Source organism: Topomyia yanbarensis, chromosome 1, assembly GCF_030247195.1.
Source record: "Topomyia yanbarensis strain Yona2022 chromosome 1, ASM3024719v1, whole genome shotgun sequence".
NCBI lineage: Eukaryota > Metazoa > Arthropoda > Insecta > Diptera > Culicidae > Topomyia > Topomyia yanbarensis.
Window position 1 is genome coordinate 42,125,424 of NC_080670.1, and position 20,311 is coordinate 42,145,734.

General features: G+C 39.5%; 1 protein-coding gene across 2 annotated transcripts in view; it reads left to right on the top strand.

The window, feature by feature from the left end:
• The window catches only part of LOC131677454 (octopamine receptor beta-2R-like), a 303,621-nt gene that overhangs the window by 247,205 nt on the left and 36,105 nt on the right, over positions 1 to 20,311 (top strand). For both annotated transcript variants that reach the window (XM_058957289.1, XM_058957290.1), the window contains exon 3: positions 18,386 to 19,685. In XM_058957289.1, coding sequence (XP_058813272.1) covers positions 19,156 to 19,685 — 530 coding nt within the window. In that variant the 5' untranslated portion in view covers positions 18,386 to 19,155. The remainder of the gene's footprint in view (positions 1 to 18,385; positions 19,686 to 20,311) is intronic.

Here is a 20,311-nt window from a genome sequence, read left to right on the forward strand (position 1 = left end):
TTCATTCAATGCAATATGTATGCATAAAGTTAAAAACTGGATTTCCCTTGAGAACTGGGCCAAAAAATCGAAAAAAATGTGTTGGCGATCCGAGAACTAGAACAGAAATTGTAACTCTTGGACCTCTGAAGTGCATGCGTACAAAATGCTATAGTCTAATGTTTGTTTTCATTCATTTCATTTAATAATTTTCAGTTGAGCAATTCTGTCGCAAACTGCATTGTGGAGCAGGTGTCATAACTTCCCAAATTTAAGTGTTCCTATTAATTTAGTACACTCTCTTTAACATAAACTACTCTAACGAATGAACGAATGGGAGTAGGTTCGATAAATTTTGAAAGAAGCCGTTAAATCAACCACTTAAGGGATTACACCACCGCAAAATTAAAAAAAAAATCGAAATTGATCTTGATTGATTTTATTATTGATCTAAAATATGGGTCTTCAAAATAATATATCAAAATATGGAATGCGACAAAAAGCGAATAATAATGGAAAGACAGTATTCGAAAAAGTTCGAGTTTAGAACAACTTTCATTCTACTTGGAGTTATTTATTTCGCTTCTCATTTTCCGAAATATGTTCCAGATCAATTTGATGATTATGTGTTAGAAGATTTGCTGTCATGAGGTAAATGAAGATTTGTGCACTGATAAAAAAAAGTGATCAAGGTACATTCAGACAACTTGGAATTGTTCGGTGGTTGTTTCTAGCTGTAATAGTGAATAAAATTCTGATTTCATCCTTTTCCGTTTTATAGAAATGAAATTCGACTAGTTTGTTTGAACAGATTATTACTATATTAAACAATAAATAAGCGCCGATGGGTCATCCACAAACAACAAGCTAGAACTTTCAAAGTATTCAACATAGATACTTGGTATCTTCAGTAAACTTGTTCGCAAAAGTAAGAGATACGAATTCAATGAAAGCATCATCTCAATCAAGGATGCAAAAAATCGTTCAACTAAAAATCAATCGAATCTCTTTACAAATATTTCATCCCTACTGAAACTTTTTAATAGATACACAGTGATAGAAAATCGATTACTATGATCTGATGCTACAACCTAGTTAGCTGATTTTCACTTTCTCTGATCAACATCAGACACTGCTAAAACTGGAAAAACTCATCGAAAGAGGATAGCGGAAACTTAATTCACGATTTAGAATCGGGAAAACCGAAGCCAATGCAACAACTGTCTGTGATAATATTTGGCGTGTAATACCAGGGTATGCGCTACCTGCGCTAAATATTGTTACACTATGCTCTTCCCTTACATAAAGCATTTCGGCTATAACTGATTCAGTTAATGGCTGTTTTCCGCAGCACTGAGAATGGAGGAAAAAAGCAATTGCCCAACTACACAATAGTACGATCTCCTAAGAAGTTTAACACAAAATCATCGGTTTCTATAAGCAAAATATTTTTCCCGAGAAGAAATTATGCCTGCTGATCTTTTTTGAATTACATCTTATGATTTTTATTCGTTGCTAACGCTAAACAAGAGTGATCGGTAAAATTATCAAACAATGAGTTGAACGTTAATTAGGGCATTGCAAAAAAAAAATTTTTTTGAATTCTCGAAGGCCCCCTCCTCTCATATTGTGACAAATGTCAAAGTAAGCTCAGATGCCAAATTTCACATCATTTGGACAATTTTAGACCCCCGCCCACATGGCTTGAAATTTTTTGAAATTGGTGCTATGGGAAAATATGGAGGAAAATTACATTAAATGGAATAACTTTTGAAGTAGCAATCAGAAAATTAAAATTTATACCTCTTTTGGAAGGAAATAATCTTGATATTTGAATGGAGATATATTTGTTTCTAGAAAAATACGGGAAAGTGGGGTTCTGGGTCATTTTGGCCCCAAAATCCCCTATTTTTAATGATTTTTCTGCTCCGTGATGCAAATCATACATATTTTGTAGTTTTTCTAATGTGAAAAAATCTCAGAAATCGAACGGAACCCTTTTGACCTTAGTCCGAATACGAGAAGTTGGGGTTATAGGGCTTTTTGTCAGTCATATTAAATTTTATCATTTTCTCATGCATATATCTCTATTATTCTTCAATCAATTTTCATAAAATGTAACTTGTTGAACGTGTAAAATTCTGAGGAATAGAACAAAAATAAAAACGTTAAAGGTAAAATTCGAAATGAGGCGAAGCCGAAACGCAACATAGTATGAAATAAGGATTTGTGCCCTCCTGTACAAAGACTGGTTTTTACCAACAAATTTTCACCCTAGTGAGAAATTTTGGTTTTACCAAATTTTCCTCCTTAGGGTGAAATATAGCATTAAAAATGAATTTTCAAAAAATAAAAAAAAATACAGGGGGCCCTAAATATTTCTTTCTTTTATTTTTTATTAGTAAAAGTCAAATAAGGGAAGATTACATCATGGAGAAGATAAACCAAATTTTGTCCTTTTCACAATTGTTTTTGGAGTTCCAACAAAAAAAAATCACTAGAACATTGTTTGTAAGTTCTTTGCGTTTCTCCATCAGTAATTAGTTAACAAATATAATACAAACAAGTTGGAATATCCTTTTCATTATTTATCACAAAACACATGTACAGGAGTCAGGAAATAAATTTCATAAAAGTGGAACATGTAATAAATTTGACACTTCATTTATTAAGTGAACAGATTCTGTCGAAAATGTTTGAAAAAAAAATATTTTGTCTCTTGTGATTAGGTAATCAACCAATAAACTTATAAAACAATATTATAAAAATCATTTGGAAGCTTTCCTCTTGGTTTGGTACAGATGCCTGGAATGCAACATTATAATTCAATTAATGACAATAATAATGGATTCAAGTATGTAGGTACTAGGTTAATAAATCCATTTGGTAAAATTAAAAATAACGTTTAACACACAAATCATCGCATATTATTGAGTGAATATGACTAGCCGATTTAGGAATGTTGCGCAAGAACGTTAGAAACCGCAACGAGTTGAAAACAAAGGCCAATGGACTACGCCTAACTACCCCTCAGTGGATGCAAATAAATGAAGTTCGCCGTCTAACTGAACTCAGACGTTAGCAGTGAGATTCCATCCGAAAATTGTTCTTTTTAGTAAGAATTTGTTTTAGATAGGTAGATTATTAAGAGAGGGGTAATGGTTTTAGCGTTAAAAACAGTATTCGCGACTTTTTTAGACATTTGGGCGAAGCGAATTGATCAAAACTTTTGTACATTATAATGTATCATTTCATCCAAAAAAGTCACTTCACCAAAAAAAAAATTTTCACGCTCAAACCCTTACCCCCTTAAACATACTTTATACATCTTCACCTAAACTCCTTGGCAGGGAAAATATACTCCGATTGAAGAAGAAAAGACGAGTTTGCAATTAAAGTAGCTAGTAAACATAATTGTATTCCGAAAAAAAAAAGAATTTGAATTTCACTACCACTACGCTCATTCAAACTCGTGGCTCATAAATTGGTAAGGTATGAGACGCACCTAATCCCTTAATCCTAAATCATTATCTTAAAATACAGTGGCGGCGCGAGGTGTTTTGCCGCTCAGGGCCAAAAATTAAATTTGCCGCCCCTTCAATAATGAATTTTTAAGAGTTCGACTATTTCCCACCTATTCATATGAAACAAATATGATAAAAGTGTTAGGAAATGTCTGCATAAAAATCTTCACACTTCTTCACATTTTATTGTCAATATTTTGTTATTAATATTCATTGTAAAGCCATCACTTGTTTATATATTATTAAATTTTTAAATCGTATCTTTCTTACTTTCACTTCATGCAAAAGTTTTACCCTTTTTGTCTATGCTTGTTGAAAAATTGAGTTTGTTACCGTTTTTCAGCTGATATTTTTGGTGATCATTAATCAAAACCACAGTTTACCGTATACGTTTCGTTTTCCCCCCAGCGACGGCAAGACGCACTTGAGTGAATAATTTTGAGGATGGCTGAAATTAAATAGGGAAGTAAGCTGAAACGTAAACGGTAAACTGTGGTTTTAATTAATTATCACCGAAAACTATCAACTGAAAAACGGTAACATTCATGAACGGTGACTAAAACCTGGAAACAAAAATTGAGTTTGGAAGCTGCATTTTATAAATATTTCCGGCTTATCGTTTTACATCACAAATGCATTTTGGTGATAATCTAATAAATTTACCTGAAATTGATTTCTTAGAACAGTGGTTTTCAATCTTTTTTGTTCAACGTACCTCTTTCTGAATTTTTTTTGCCATCATAACCCTGTCAGAAAAAAAATGATTTTCAATTGAATGAAAACATTAACTTTACAATCAGAAACCTGTTCCTGAGCACTCTCAGTAAGTATTTCAATTTATGACACATTGAAACGATATAAAAAGACAAACATCCGACGGGAACGTATCAGGAATCAGAATATATTGGCTTGAATGGCACGTTCACCGTATGTAGTCAGGGATTTAAACTGTCTTCGACTACCTTTTCCATTTTTGATTCATAGCAAAAAAATCGTGTTTTTCGGGACCTTCAGCGCTAAAAACTTTTCTGCCCGGTCATTTTTTAAATGATTTTCAATTTCTGTGATCTGGAAAGAACGAAAATTACCTTCCCAACAGTATGTGTTATGTTCTTTTGTTTAAAATACTCTGATCATAACATTAACTGGCGCCATTCTCCATTTTCTACTGTGCTGCCGCGTATTGAACACAGAATTCTTCTCTACAAACCGAGTAATCGATAGCCTGCTTCCGTCAACATCCTAGCTTCATGGCCGTATAGAGCAACAGGGAGTATCAGTGATTTGAATAAATCAAATTTTGCGCGCATTCTTAGGCTATTGGTTTTTAGCTGACTACGTAAACCATGCTCGCAGCAGCAACGTGCCTTTTTTTATTTGTGGCTAACATCGTTATCATATTTAACTAGTATTTGAAGAAGCAGCAGAAGACAAAGGCGGTATGGCAACGGATCTTGGAGAATGCGCAGAAGACGATAGGCTGCCAGCTCCGATCTCCAAGAAGTCTAAGAGGAGATCGGTCGGCTGAAAAACAACAAACCTGCCTGTATAGATCAACTACCCAGCGAGCTATTAAAATACGCTGGTGAAACACTGGCTAGAGCGCTGCACTGGGTAATCGCCAATATTTGGGAGGAGGAGATTCTTCCGGAGGAGTGGATGCAAGGTGTTGTTTGCCCAATCTACAAAAAGGGTGACAAGTTGGATTGCTACAACTGCCGCGCGATCACACTACTTAGCGCCACCTACAAGGTCCTCTCCCAAATTCTTTGCCGACGATTGTCACAATTTGCAAGGGAGTTCGTGGGGCACTACCAAGCGGGATTCATGGGCTCCCGTGCCACCACGGACCAAATATTCGCAATTCGGCAGGTTCTGCAGAAGTGCCGCGAATACAACGTGCCCACACATCATTTGTTCATCGATTTCAAATCGGCGTATGACACAATCGATAGAGATCAGCTATGGCAGTTATCGCACGAGTACGGTTTTCCGGATAAGCTAACAGGATTAGTCAAACCGACGAAGGATCGGGTGATGTGCGTTGTTCGAGTATCAGGGACACTCTCGAGTCCCTTTGAATCTCGAAGAGGGTTAAGGATGGTCTATCGTGTCTGCTGTTCAACGTTGTGTTAGAAGGTGTAATAAGGAGAGCGGGGATAGACACGAGTGGCACGATATTTAGGAAGTCCGTCCAGCTTCTTGGCTTCGCCGACGACATTGACATAATGGCACGGAAATTTGAGGCAATGTCGGAAACGTACATCAGACTGAAAGCTGAAGCCAGCAGGATTGGACTTGCCATCAACGTTTCGAAGACAAAATACATGAGAGGAAGAGGTTCTAGAGACGACACTGTGAACCTCCAATCCCGAGCTCGGTTGACGGTGACGGATTCGAGATGGTGGACGAATTCGTGTATTTGGGCTAACTGGTAACCACCGACAATGATACCAGCAGAGAAATTCAGAGACAGATCTTTGCGGGAAATCGTGCCTACTTTGGACTCCGGAGGACGCTTCGGTCGAACAAAATTCGCCGCCGCACGAAGTTGATTATCTACAAGACGCTGTTTAGACCGGTGGTCCTCTACGGCCACGATACCTGAACTATGTTCGTGAAGGACCAACGCGCCCTTGGAGTTTTCGAACGAAATGTGTTGCTTACCATCTATGGTGGCGTGCAGATGGAAGACGGAACGTAACGCAAGCTGCATCAGCTGCTGGAAGAACCATCCATCGTGCATACCGCAAAAATAGGTCGACCCTCCAAGAACAAGAAGACGGGGCGCACAGCGAGCACGGTGGATCGACCAGATAGAGGACCCTTCGAAGACTGCGAGGCTGGCGACAAGCAGCAATGGACCGAGTGAAGTGGAGACGGCTTCTGCATGCAGCAAGAGACAACAAGGCTTGAACGGTAAGGTAAGTATTTGAAGATATGTATATGAATTCGTTGTACCGTACCCCACCGATTTCCACCTCGAAACCAACATGACTGCTACATTCTCTACCAGCTACCATGTACCGTGTCTTGTCAGAGTTTATAGTCAGTCCGATGCTTGCAGCTGCCCTTTTAAAAGGTAGCAATGTTTCTTCCAATGCTCTGCGATTAATACCAATGATTTCGAAATCGTTCGCGAAGTCAAGAAGCATGTGAGATCTCGTGATGACGGTTTCGTTCCTATGCACATCAGATCTTCGTAACACTTGATTATATCCTATCCAGTATCATACGAATCAGCTTAATCAGTTTTGTCGGGGAACCACGCTCAAGCATTATCTGCCACAGTTCCTTTGTTTTACTGTATCGTATACCACCTTGAATACATAGATGGTGAGTCCGCAAATTGTTTTCCCGAAATATATCCAGAATTTGTCGCTAGGTAAACATTTGGTCCGTCGTTAACTGTCCTTCTCGAAACCCGCTTTGAAATTCGCCGACAAAGCATTCAGCCAACGGGCGCAGTCTACCCAACGTCAATAGTTGCCAAAATGAAATAAATTTGAATTTGAATAAACTTGAACAATTACTAAAAAAAATACTATAGAAATTTATTGAGTAGGAAATGCCGCCCCCTGATTTTGCCGCTCGGTTGCCCCCTTCGCCCCCCCTTAGCGCCGCCACTGTTAAAATAATCCATTTTATTTATACTCAAAATAAGATTTACAGTTTATGATTTTAAGACAGTCACGTAGCGAACATGTTCGCGGTGGCCTCATGATGCTGATGCTTGAAGCGATATAAAACTTTGATGTTCGCGATTCTCAAATAAACGAGGCATTCGTTTTATATGTGTTCACCGAATATCGCTTCGAAACTCTGTGGAAATGTTCCAAAAACGCAAAAACCACGAGCCAAGAGCTTACCTCGTGTTCGACGATGTGTGCTTCTAAGGTTAATGTGAACTTTTTCGAACATTGTAAAGAGCGAACTAGATGCGAAGCTCGCTTCGTCGATGCAGCGATAAGTTTTACCCCTAAATGTTCGCAGCGATTGTGTGAAACTCATCGATTGCATGTGGTATGCTTGAGAGGGTGCTTCGTGAAGCTTCGAACAGCAATCAATTCATTTTGCGAACTTTTCTTGCCCTGATGTTATTCATTCAGTTGAATATCGTCGCTTCGTGTAATAATCGGAGACGAATGAAAATCTGCATGGATGAATGGGCGGTTTGTTCGTTTGACGTTTTCAGCTGCGTCACAGAATATTGAAAATGAATGCGGCTGAAATTGATCAATTTTCATTCAATGAATTTGAATATTTTTAATTCTGTGTGGGACCAGAAGTCGATGCACAGGGGTGGGATGATTAGAGTTGTAAAAATTCATCTTGTTTTCTGAGCAGGTTTGTGTGCAATCCCTTATTTTCTCTTTAACGTTACACAATATCGGAAAGTAATTTTATGACTTTTGTTAAACTTCAATTTGTATAGGAAATTATTTTATTTGATTATATGCTTAGTTAATATTACATGAATGTCTAACATGACCAAAAAGTATAGTTTAATAATCAATGTGGTTGTTTATACAGTTGTTTATACACAACAAGATCAAGACAAAATATAATAACTTGGATTGCCTTTTAATAAACAAACAATCATCCTACATAGCTCATGTGACTGCATATACAGGTATCTCCCCACAAGCTTGCCAATGGATGCCAAACAAATCGATATCGCAAGCTTTTGCAATCCCTTCCTGAAGCTTTCATCCAAAACTATCAAGCACCTTCGCTACTGAAAGCTAGGTGTCACCATCCAGCAACCGGAACTTCTATCCTTTTATCCTTGGTCCCACTCAGCATCCGCTCCCTCTCACAGATTTACATGTTTGAGAAGAGAACACAGGAGAAAGTGCCTTTTAAACTCCCAGCTTACTCATCCAGGACCAGAATTAATCCCTCCAGCTGCTGCTGCTGCTGATGCTACTATTTCCACCCATTTCCCAACGATACCGTTTGGACCCGGTGGTGGGTGGGTTGGCATTCTTCGGAAACTCGGCTTTGCTGGCGTTCGATGCTGAATAAAGGGGCAAAAATGCAGTTGCTTCCGGGATTAAAAGAGATGGTTCTTTATGACCGTACCGTGAAAGCGCTGCATTGCAAAACCTGATGATTTTTTTTCTTCTTCTATCAATACGGAGAAGTTTTTTATTCCACCAGTCGGAAAATTAATTTTATCTTGCGTTGGATTCAAATTTAAATTGGATGTTGGAAGCGTGTGTTTGATTCCTCACGTGGAAGTTTCGTTGGGGCATGGTGTGTCGCTCCTTCACATTTCTTCTGAAATAGCTCATTATCGAATCCAGGTTTCCTAATTGGGTTTAAGGAAAATATCCTATCACAATGAAATTTAAATCATGTTCAGTAAAAATGCCCCAGTGGTGGATCCAGGGACAGGTTGCAGTAATGTTTTTTTTATAGTATCGTATAAAAGAAATTTGTTTATAATATTTTAGGATTTAAGGGTCAAACAGAACTCTCCGTCACTGATGCAGCGTTAGGTCCAAGTTTCTAAGCTATGGTGACTGCATCCCCTATCTCGCTACAGAAAGCTATCTACAGGACATTTACACGGTATCTGACCCCAAAAATCTGTCATGCAGTTTTCGAGCCCATACCAAGAGGGTTCTTGGTGCCCGTAAGATCGATGCACTTGCCCTGTAATAACAATAGTTACGAGTTTTTAAAGTGTACTACAAAAGTTCTAAGAATATTTTTAAGTGAAACGACTGCCAAAAATCCCATGTCGGGAATCTGTGACTACAACATTGTTTTTGAAAAACCGCATTCGAGACGACCCGTTTCGATGGGATTTGCTTTTCAATCGATTACGAATTCTAGTTATGTCCCTATTGATTGCACATTTCAGTAAAAGAATTCCCTAGACAACTAATTAAATTAAGAATTATTGTGACCACAATCGATTTTCAACTATGCACCATGTGCCAACAGATATTGACTATTTCCATCTATCTAACACACCCAAATATTTATTTTCATCTATCCAAAACACGAACTGCATGAATTACATGCGAATAAGCATGATTCTAATGAGAATTTTGCATTGTAACTGGTATAATGCATATAAAGCGATATTGGTCCGGGACAAAAATGCATTAAGGCGATTACACCACAGAAACTTACACAAACCAACAGTTGGGAATGTATTAGTGAATTTAACGATATCGGAGTATTAGTATTAAAATGACTCCGCACTAATACACATGTAAAGAACATCTCCACTCGGATACATGTGCGCTCTGAAATTACTAATACACGCTCAAGGACCAGTTTCTATTTCGCCTTTCTACTGATCACATGCTGCATATTGGAGAGAACAGTTTATAGCATCATCAAATTGGTGGGGTGTGGGTGATGATTATGTTTTGATAATTGAGCTTTCGGCGTTCTCTTAACCCTAAATTTACCAGCGATATGCGAGTTCTAGCTACTAGATAGATTCATAAATGTTAATAATGATTAATGATTATTTAAGTGCACTATACGCAGGAGAAAGTTATCTATATGGGAACATTGCACAGTGGTCCGAATCCAGAATTTAGGATGACAAAAACATTTGTGACTAAACTACTGGCTCTAGAGATTTCACGTCTTCGGAACAAATAATCTGTGTCAATTGGGGCATCTTTTGAGATGGGTGCTATTAGGGTGGTCTTTATTGTTTGTACGATCTGAAAATTCTTTTCGAAATAAGAACAGATAGAACAATGAAGTGTTCCGCAAAATTGTAGTACAACCTTTTTCAAGCAACTTTGCTGAGGACGTCATATTTGTAACTTTAATGGTTTTAATTTTACAGCTATTAAAATGTTGTATGATAGGGTATCCCTAACAAAATCAGTTTTTTCGTTATAACTTTTTAAATAATTTTTTTCCGTCAATAGCGTCTTCACAAAACTTTTAGAGCTTATTGAGACAAATATTATTTATATAGATATATTTGAGATAGCTCATTTAGTTCAAAAGTTATGAGCATTTTTAGCAAAAAAACACAACCTTTTCAAATGTTGATATCTAAAAATGGAGCAAGTGAAATTGATCTCTTCTTTTTGCATTCAAAAGATCATAATTGATAGTATGTTTTATGAAAAAATCTCAGAGGTCATTTTTGTTTAACTCATTTTATTTTAGTTTGAATATTGAGAATATTACTACTATTTGTAGCATTAAAAGTAAAACGGTCAGTGTAACCTAGCAACTATTTTTAAAATAAGATCAGATAGATAAACAACATCTCAAATAAAACCTCTCGAGTGTGCCGAAGGGCCCGCTGAGTTGTTTCCGATGTATTTCGATTCGACTGAGCCGCGGAAAACCTTTCCAGCACTACGTCATAATGTGGCGAAGAGTCCGCTGAATTATTATTTTGGTCACAGCCATGGTAGAATCCATTTGGGAATCGGAAAACCTTTCCAGCACCCTGCTTAAGTGCGGCGAAAGGCCCATGCATGCTGTTAATTTGTCACGAGTAATCAAGATCCGGGTAGAATCCGGAAGATCTAGAAATCTGGAACATTATTTGACCTATTTTTCAACAAGATCGTAGGGTCCGAAGTAAGCAGCATTTTTTTTAGTACATCTTCAATATTGGCAACGCTGCTAAATTTTCTTGAATGGTTTTCTCGAAACTTTCCGATAGACTTATTCCTAGTTTCTAATGCCTCAGTGAAAAGGCTTTAGAAACGAGGAATAGGTCTATCCGCAAGTTTCATAGAAATACATAGAGTAGAATGGGGTCAAACAGGTACGGGTGTACAATAAGTATGGGGCAGGATCTTTGCAATGTAGCTCGTGTTCCGTGAATTAGATACACGGTAGAGAGCATCGTTGACGACTATCATTTCGGCTGTTGCCGTGAAGCAGCTGTATTAGTTACGACGTCGTTTATGTTTTCGCGTGTTGTTCTGCGGAAACGAATTGTCTTTCGTCCTCAGTACATTACATTTAATCAACGTAAAAAACATCAAGTGAGTTGTTTCTTACGTATAAATTAATGTTGAATAAGAGTATTGTGTTGGTTTTTTGATAGTTTTGTTTTTGAAAAAGATTCGGACATCAACATGGAACATACGCTACCAACAGGAAGAAAAGCATGCTTGACGATAGACGAACCAAGTACCAAAAGTTTATGAAGGGTTGGATATAGAGGAACCAACCGTACTCGTGATAGTAAATCATTCTCGTTGCTTCCAAATAGTCTGCAAAAACTTGGGCGTTTATTTTTGCTTTGCTATTGATAACGGCGAGAATGATACCTAATTGTTCCAATAAATCTGCATTCAAACCCGTGATCTCACAAACTCCATTCAGCAAAAACTTTTCTTGTCGCGTTGCCATCATTGGAATTGCCTCCACTGGGTAATGGCTCATTAATTCGAAGGCTCGATCTTTTCTTTAACGATTTGTCGTATTTCCAACACGCCACTTTGGTGTTTCCTTCTTAAAACGTCGTCATCGACCACCGATTCTTAACATTTTCTTTCGATCATGCCCATATGATCCTGCCTAGCTCTAGCTTTCTGTTCTAAGTTTACGAATGATTAACTTTAGAATGCCTATCTGTTTTTTCGATTTTAACGTCTTTCGTTTCATTCGTTAAGATTAATAAATTTTCCGAAAATAGCTAACAAAGTTGATACAGTAAATTAAAATATGTGTGACTAGGATGGCTAGCCAAACATCACACTACGTTCTCCGCTGTTCAAATGGATTGATACACGACTACATTAGAAACAACAACTCAGTGGGACCTTTGCCACACTCGAGCAGTTTTATTTGAGATTTTGTTTATCTATCTGATCTTATTTTAAAAATAGTTGCTAGGTTACACTGACCGTTTTACTTTTAATGCTACAAATAGTAGTAATATTCTCAATATTCAAACTAAAATAAAATGAGTTAAACAAAAATGACCTCTGAGATTTTTTCATAAAACATACTATCAATTGTGGTCTTTCTAATGCAAAAAGAAGAGATCAATTTCACTTGCTCTATTTTCAGATATCAACATTTGAAAAGGTTGTGTTTTTTTGCTAAAAATGCTCATAACTTTTGAACTAAATGAGCTATCTCAAATATATCTATATAAATAATATTTGTCTCAATAAGCTCTAAAAGTTTTGTGAAGACGCTATTGACGGAAAAAAATTATTTAAAAAGTTATAACGAAAAAACTGATTTTGTTAGGGATACCCTATCACACAACATTTTAATAGCTGTAAAATTAAAACCATTAAAGTTACAAATATGACGTCCTCAGCAAAGTTGCTTAAAAAAGGTTGTACTACAATTTTGCGGAACACTTCATTGTTCTATCTCTTCTTATTTCGAAAATAATTTTCAGATCGTACAAACAATAAAGACCACCCTAATGTCACCCACCTCAAAATATTCCTCAATTGACACAGATTATTTGTTCCGAAGACATGAAATCTCTAGAGCCAGTAGTTTAGTCACAAATGTTTTTGTCATCCTAAATTCTGGATTCGGACCACTGTGCATTGGATTAACAAGTTAATTCAACATTTGTCGGATAGAAGCCGTCCGCCAATCATTTCTGGCATTCCTCATAGCAACAGTACTTTTAGGTGATATCAGTATTTCGCAGTAAAAGTATCTAAGTTTAAAGTATCCTAAACTATAAGGGCAGTGATGACATGGTTTTTGCACTTTTGAGCAGCAGTGGCAGGTACTCATTTCAGTTTGTATTATTTCCATAACATGCGAATCCAGCGCACATCATCGCCCTGGGCAACGATCATCGCAAATCAATCTGAGCACAAATCATTTTCTTCCACTCTTCTCTGAAGCACAGAATGAGAGAGCGATGATTTTACTGCAAAAACCATTCGCTTTGGAAAAATAACAACGCGTACATCATCCCACCCTGTGGTGGGATAAAGAGTGCTCAGAGCTGTACGCGGAAAAGTCCACTGCATATAAGGCCTTCCGGGAAGACGGGTTACCCGCTAGCTATCTACAGTACGCGTCGAGAAAGGCGAATGAAGAGTCTAATGAAAGCCAAAAAACGCAGTTATTGGCGCCGGTTCGTCGACGGGTTAACGAGAGAAACAGCGATGAGCACTCTTTGGGGTACGGCTCGACGTATGCGTAACCGTAATAGTACCAACGAGAATGTGGAATATTCAAACCGTTGGATATTCGCTTTCGCCAAGAAGATCTGTCCGGACTCTGTCCCGGTACAGAAAACGTGCCGCGCCGCGTCTCCTCGCGATACCGCGAACGAAACACCGTTTTCGATGGTGGAGTTCTCACTTGCTCTCTTGTCATGCAACAATAACGCCCCAGGGTTAGACAGAATCAAATTCAACTTGCTGAAGAATCTACCTGACACTGCAAAAAGGCGCTTGTTGAATTTATTTAACAAGTTTCTTGAGGGTAACATTGTCCCTCATGACTGGAGGCAAGTGAAGGTCATCGCCATCCAAAAACCAGGAAAACCAGCCTCCGACCACAACTCGTATCGGCCGATTGCAATGCTGTCCTGTATTCGGAAGTTGTTCGAGAAAATGATCTTGTATCGCCTCGACAATTGGGTTGAAGCAAACGGCTTACTGTCAGATACACAATTTGGCTTCCGCAAAGGCAAAGGGACGAACGATTGCCTTGCGTTGCTTTCTACAGAAATCCAAATGGCCTATGCTAACAAAGAGCAGATGGCATCAGTCTTCTTGGATATTAAGGGGGCTTTTGACTCAGTTTCTATCAATATTCTGTCAGAGAAGCTGCAGCAGCATGGTCTTTCGCCAATTTTAAATAACTTTTTGCTAAACCTGTTGTCTGAAAAGCACATGCACTTTTCGCATGGCGATTTAACAACATTGCGCTTTAGCTACATGGGTCTTCCCCAGGGCTCATGTCTAAGTCCCCTGCTCTACAATTTCTACGTGAATGACATTGACGATTGTCTTGCCAATTCATGCACGCTAAGGCAACTTGCAGACGACGGCGTGGTCTCTGTCACAGGGCCCAAAGCTGCCGATTTGCAAGGACCATTACAAAATACCTTGGACAATTTGTCTGCTTGGGCTCTTCAGCTGGGTATTGAGTTCTCCACGGAGAAAACTGAGTTGGTTGTTTTTTCTAGGAAGCGTGAGCCGGCGCAACTCCAGCTTCTATTAATGGGTGCAACGATCAACCAGGTTTTCACATTTAAATATCTCGGGGTATGGTTCGACTCTAAAGGTACCTGGGGATGTCACATTAGGTATCTGAAACAGAAGTGCCAGCAAAGGATCAACTTTCTCCGTACAATAACCGAAACATGGTGGGGTGCCCACCCAGGAGACCTGATCAGGCTGTACCAAACAACAATATTGTCGGTGATGGAGTACGGGAGTTTCTGTTTCCGCTCCGCTGCGAACATACACTTCATCAAACTGGAGAGAATCCAGTATCGTTGCTTGCGCATTGCCTTGGGTTGCATGCACTCGACCCATACGATGAGTCTCGAAGTGCTGGCGGGCGTTCTTCCGCTAAAAAATCGATTTTGGGAACTCTCATATCGATTGCTCATCCGATGCGACATTCTGAACCCGTTGGTGATTGAAAACTTCGAGAGGCTCGTCGAGCTTAATTCTCAAACCCGATTTATGGCCTTGTACTTCGACTACATGGCACAGAGCATTAACCCTTCTTCATATACTCCCAACCGTATTCGTTTCCTAGATACTTCTGATTCTACTGTGTTCTTCGACACATCCATGAAGGAAGAGATTCGTGGAATCCCGGACCATATACGCCCGCAAGTGATCCCCAATATATTTTATAATAAATTCCGAGAAGTCGACTGTGACAAAATGTTCTACACTGACGGATCAAATCTCGATGGGTCCACTGGCTTCGGTATCTTCAACAATACTATCACCGCTTCATTCAAGCTCAATGATCCCGCTTCAGTTTACGTCGCAGAGTTAGCTGCAATTCAGTACACCCTTGGGATCATCGACACTCTGCCCACAGATCACTACTTCATCATTTCGGACAGCCTCAGCTCCATCGAGGCTCTTCGTGCGATGAAGCCCAAAAAGCAATTCCCATATTTCCTGGGGAAGATACGGGAGTCCTTGTGTACGTTATCTGAAAAATCTTATCAAATTACCTTTGTTTGGGTCCCCTCTCATTGCTCTATTCCGGGCAATGAAAAGGCCGACTCATTAGCAAAGGTGGGCGCATTAAATAGTGACATATATGAAAGACCAATCTGCTTCAACGAATTTTTTAGTATTTGTCGTCAGAGGACACTCAGCAGTTGGCAAACCTCGTGGAGCAATGGTGAACTTGGACGATGGCTACATTCCATTATCCCAAAGGTATCAACGAAGCCTTGGTTCAGGGGGATGGATGTGGGTCGGGATTTTATTCGTGTAATGTCCCGACTTATGTCCAACCACTACACCTTGGATGTGCATTTGCGGCGTATTGGGCTTGCGGAGAATGGTCTGTGCGCTTGTGACGAGGGCTATCACGACATCGAGCACGTTGTCTGGGTATGCGCCGGGTATTTGGACGCCAGGTCTCAGTTAAAGGATTCCCTTCGGGCCCGAGGTAGACCACCCAATGTCCCAGTCCGAGATATGCTGGCAAATCGTGATTTCCCCTATATGTCCCTTATTTATACTTTCATAAAAACGATAAATATCCCAATTTAGCCCCTCTCTTTTTATTTCTCGTTTTAGAAGTTTTCTGCTGCCTTTTGGGACCGATCAGCTCCAGACTGCAACTATGTAACCGCCGTCGCACTTACCACTACGGAAACTGAAGCGAGAGCGACCCGAGGTCCGATGACTTTTGAAGGATTCCCCGCGGGTCCGAAGAATACCATCCGCCAATCCGACCTACTAGACTGAGGCGCTAATTTGTCTCGCTGATCTCCCGTTTGCCCGAAAGTTGCAAGTTTTGCTCTTCTCTCCCGGTCACCATCTACGCTTTCTCTCCCCTGTCCTTGATACAACTGCTTCTACAGCCCCCTCTGAATATCTTGACCAAGCATAAGTCTCCGCTAAAAAAGTTCAAATTTGTATTCTGTATTCCTAGTTTTAAGATAGTTGTAATTTTACCTCTTTGTTAAAACTATTGTCCCCCATCTTGTAAATAGAATTGTATCCCTAGTTTTAAAACACCGGTGAATTTTCTCATAAACATTTGTTCCCCCTTTTGTGTACCAGACTATATTGTTAGTTTTAAGATAACTGTAAATATTTCCTAAAAAACTATTACTATAGAATTCCTTGTTTTAAAATTTTTCATAAAAAAAAAATCTTTTGCTCCCTCTCTTGTATATAGAATCTTATTTCTAGTCTTAAGATAGCTGTAAAAATTTTCTTTTAAAAAAAAAAAAATATTTCACCATTGTAACCTCCTAGTTTTAAAATATCCAAAATGTAAAAACAAAAGAATTTGGCACCGCCAAGCTAACGCATTTGTGCCTATCAAATAAACGAAATGAATAAAAAAAAAACGCGTACATCACACACTCTCGTAAACGTAAACTGTGCACGCGTTTAGTGTGGTTGGAATTGAGCTGTTCGCAGACAAAAAAGCGTAAATGTGTATGAAGACAGAAGTTCTTACAAACACCACAGAGGTATTCATGTATAGAATATACCACCTTTTTGGCAGACTCATCAAGCAAAACCAACTAATACTTTTACATGCGGGCAGATAATATGGTAGCGTGTATTCTCAATCAATTTATTTCATCATGAATCAAGTGGTGTTGGTATAATGCCGTAGCTATGCTTGGTCTATAATGCGAAGAATGCATGATTCTAATTCGGAATATGCACGAAAGGATGTAATGCCTTTTTTGCATTGGGAAAGTGTTTTGGGTGTATACATCTAATCAAGTGCATTGAAATCAAATGAATGACCGTCCCTTCATTGCTTCACACTATGGCAAGGACTGTCCGTTGCACAATCGGTCTCACCACCCATGGGATGTTTAGCACATGGTTGGGGGCATTTCCTACACGCAATGGAATGAAACGAGATAATAATGCAAACATTCATAAGTACCCAGTCCTGCATCGGTCTTGTCACATCGGTGCGTGGCAGGACGCCAGGACGACTTTGTGCGAAAAGTCCAACATTATGGACATTGCTCGGGGGTTATCGAAGTAAGATGAATACAAGATGAACACATATTTGACTTTGAGGGGTAGGCAGCAGCAAGCCGCCGGAAGTGGTATTTTCCCCTGTGCTCGTTCTTTCAGACGGTGACTTTGACGCTTATTGAGTCCGGAGTGGGGAGGGAGGGGGGGGGGCGGTCTGTTTTAGCATGCCGATGATAGTGCTTGGAATGTTATAAGCATATCTCAAATATTAGACATTTCTATGTAATTTTCCGCTCGTCGCCTGCTTTCGGTGCTATTTAGATGTTTAAGGGGGAAAGCAGAAAATTGTGCGAACTCATAGTCGGAACGTAGTGACAGTAGGTTAACGATGACCCAAGGATACGGAATACAATTAAAATGCTTCAATACGTATGTTATTAGCGCCGCCTGAGCAGATCAAAGATTTCAGATATAGGATATCAAGAACGACTGGACAGATACGAAATAGACTCACTGCCAAAGGTTACTCTGACAATGACTTTTTTCAGGCCATTACGCAAAACCCCTAGTTCGCCCTTTTAATGTTTAAAATTTTTCATTCATTATCCGGTAAAAATCAAATAGTACAAAAGAGCGTAGTATCGAGTTATTTTATTGAGATGCTTGTAAATGATGGTTTTAATATAACCCAACTCAATGAAAATAATTTTATTGACTTGACTTTTATTTCTCGAAAACCAATATTAAAATTTATTTAATAAACAATGTTCTCTTTCTTTTCAGATTCCATCTACACGAAACACAACCCGAGGGTACTCCAACCAAGAAAAGTCGAGCGCTAAAAAGTTCACCTAGGAACTCACCAGCAGTACCACCACCATCACCAACAACAACAACAGCAACAGTAGTGGGGCTATGAAACCCTACACCACCCACTTGACGGGCTATTAGCCCCAGCGAACGTAACCGTTTCCATTCGGATCCCCCATGTCAGCTGCCAGCAGGACTCCCGTAATCGCTCGCGTTCCAGCAGCGCCTGCAGCGTGGAATCGAAACCATGATGATTATCAAAAAGCTGGAATTTATGCGAAAATTAATGAGCATTAAAGCAAAATTGAAGCATCAATAGCATAGTGAAACACAGTGTGTTGTTTTTGAACGGGGTCACAGTGAAGTATTCGGCAATAGGCAGCTTAGCCGAAGCTCTGCGGTTCAGCTGAAAGTTCAAAGTAATGAGAGTAATTAAACATAATCATCCATTGAACGTTGCTGGCGATGAAGTATGAGGAATGAACCCGGTTCCCTGTCGTCTGCGCCAACAGGAGTGGGTGTACGTTAGAAATCAGTGTCGATTCGGATTAAGAAGAACAAAAATTCAGCACAAGAGTAGAGTGTAATCTGTAATTGAAAAGTGGTGGTTGTGAATTTTAGAATAAGTTTATGTGACAGTGTGCAGTTTGTCTCTGATAAGTCCAGCTGATCGGATTAGAAATTGTAAAATATTTGTGAGCCGGTTTGTGTGCTCTACGTTTTCGTGTGACTCCGTGCAGTGTATGATGAATCCTTCCAACGATGACCTACCGAAATATATGTACTCAGCAGCAGCAGCATCATCATCATCAGCATCACTATTCTCACTGTCCGAGCCAGCGTCGAGGTCTTCCTTTGCCCAGGATGGTGGTAGCGGCATTGGACTGTTCTCTAATGGCAGCAGTTCGGCGCTGGCATCAGCGGCGGCTAAGGCGGCCTCAACGGCTGCGACCGGATCTGCCCCGACGAAGATTTTCGACATCGATTCAACCGGTGCCCTCGGTACCGCTGCCGGCCGGGGGATTGGTGTCCCGGGTGACCCATCGGGGGATCACATGATTTTCCGTGGGTATAGCACCGGAATGCCATCGCTCAATCCGCTAGACATTGCCGGAACGGAGGCCGTCCTAGGTGATGGCGTGGCCGCCAGCGGAGAATGGATGGACGTCGTGCTGCTGGTGCTGAAGGCATCGTTGATGATGTTCATTATCGTGGCTGCCATATTTGGTAACTTACTCGTAATTATATCAGTTAAGCGACATAGGAAGTTAAGGTAAGTTTTGACTGTTGGCTTTCAGATTGGTCTGTGGCATGCTTGAATTGGGTGTTTTTTTTATTAGAGTGTGTCTCATAAAAATGCATTGAGAATTTATTAGTCCATCCCAGCTTCAACAGAAAATTAAAGCTTCTATAACATTAGTTGGGGGCTGTCGAGAGTCGCGCCAGATCCCAGGCTAAAATTACTGAATAGGGTTTTGTTACACCCAAAATATTACAGCCAAATTTCTATTACTTTTTTTGGTAGATTCTATTATATTACGATAATTGACCGTGCAATTGCACATTTTAGTAACAAACCGCTATTACAGAAAGATAAGAAACAGTGCAATGACGAATTCAGGAAGCTGTATAGGTATGTGCTTCCACTTTAATTGTTTTTCAGTATGCGTCGTATTCGGCTCTGTTCGAATATGAGGAAAGTTGCTTGTTTCCCGTACCTGATTATCCATATTTTTACAACTCATAGAACCAGTTCTCGTAATATCGATTAACCGGTTCCGATTCAGATCCAAACCAAATACAAAGCACAAGCCCTGACCCTGAATTTGCAAGCTTTAATTAGAACAAACAGTGTTCACCACAATCCAATCCCACTTATCCAATTGGTATTGGTAACCA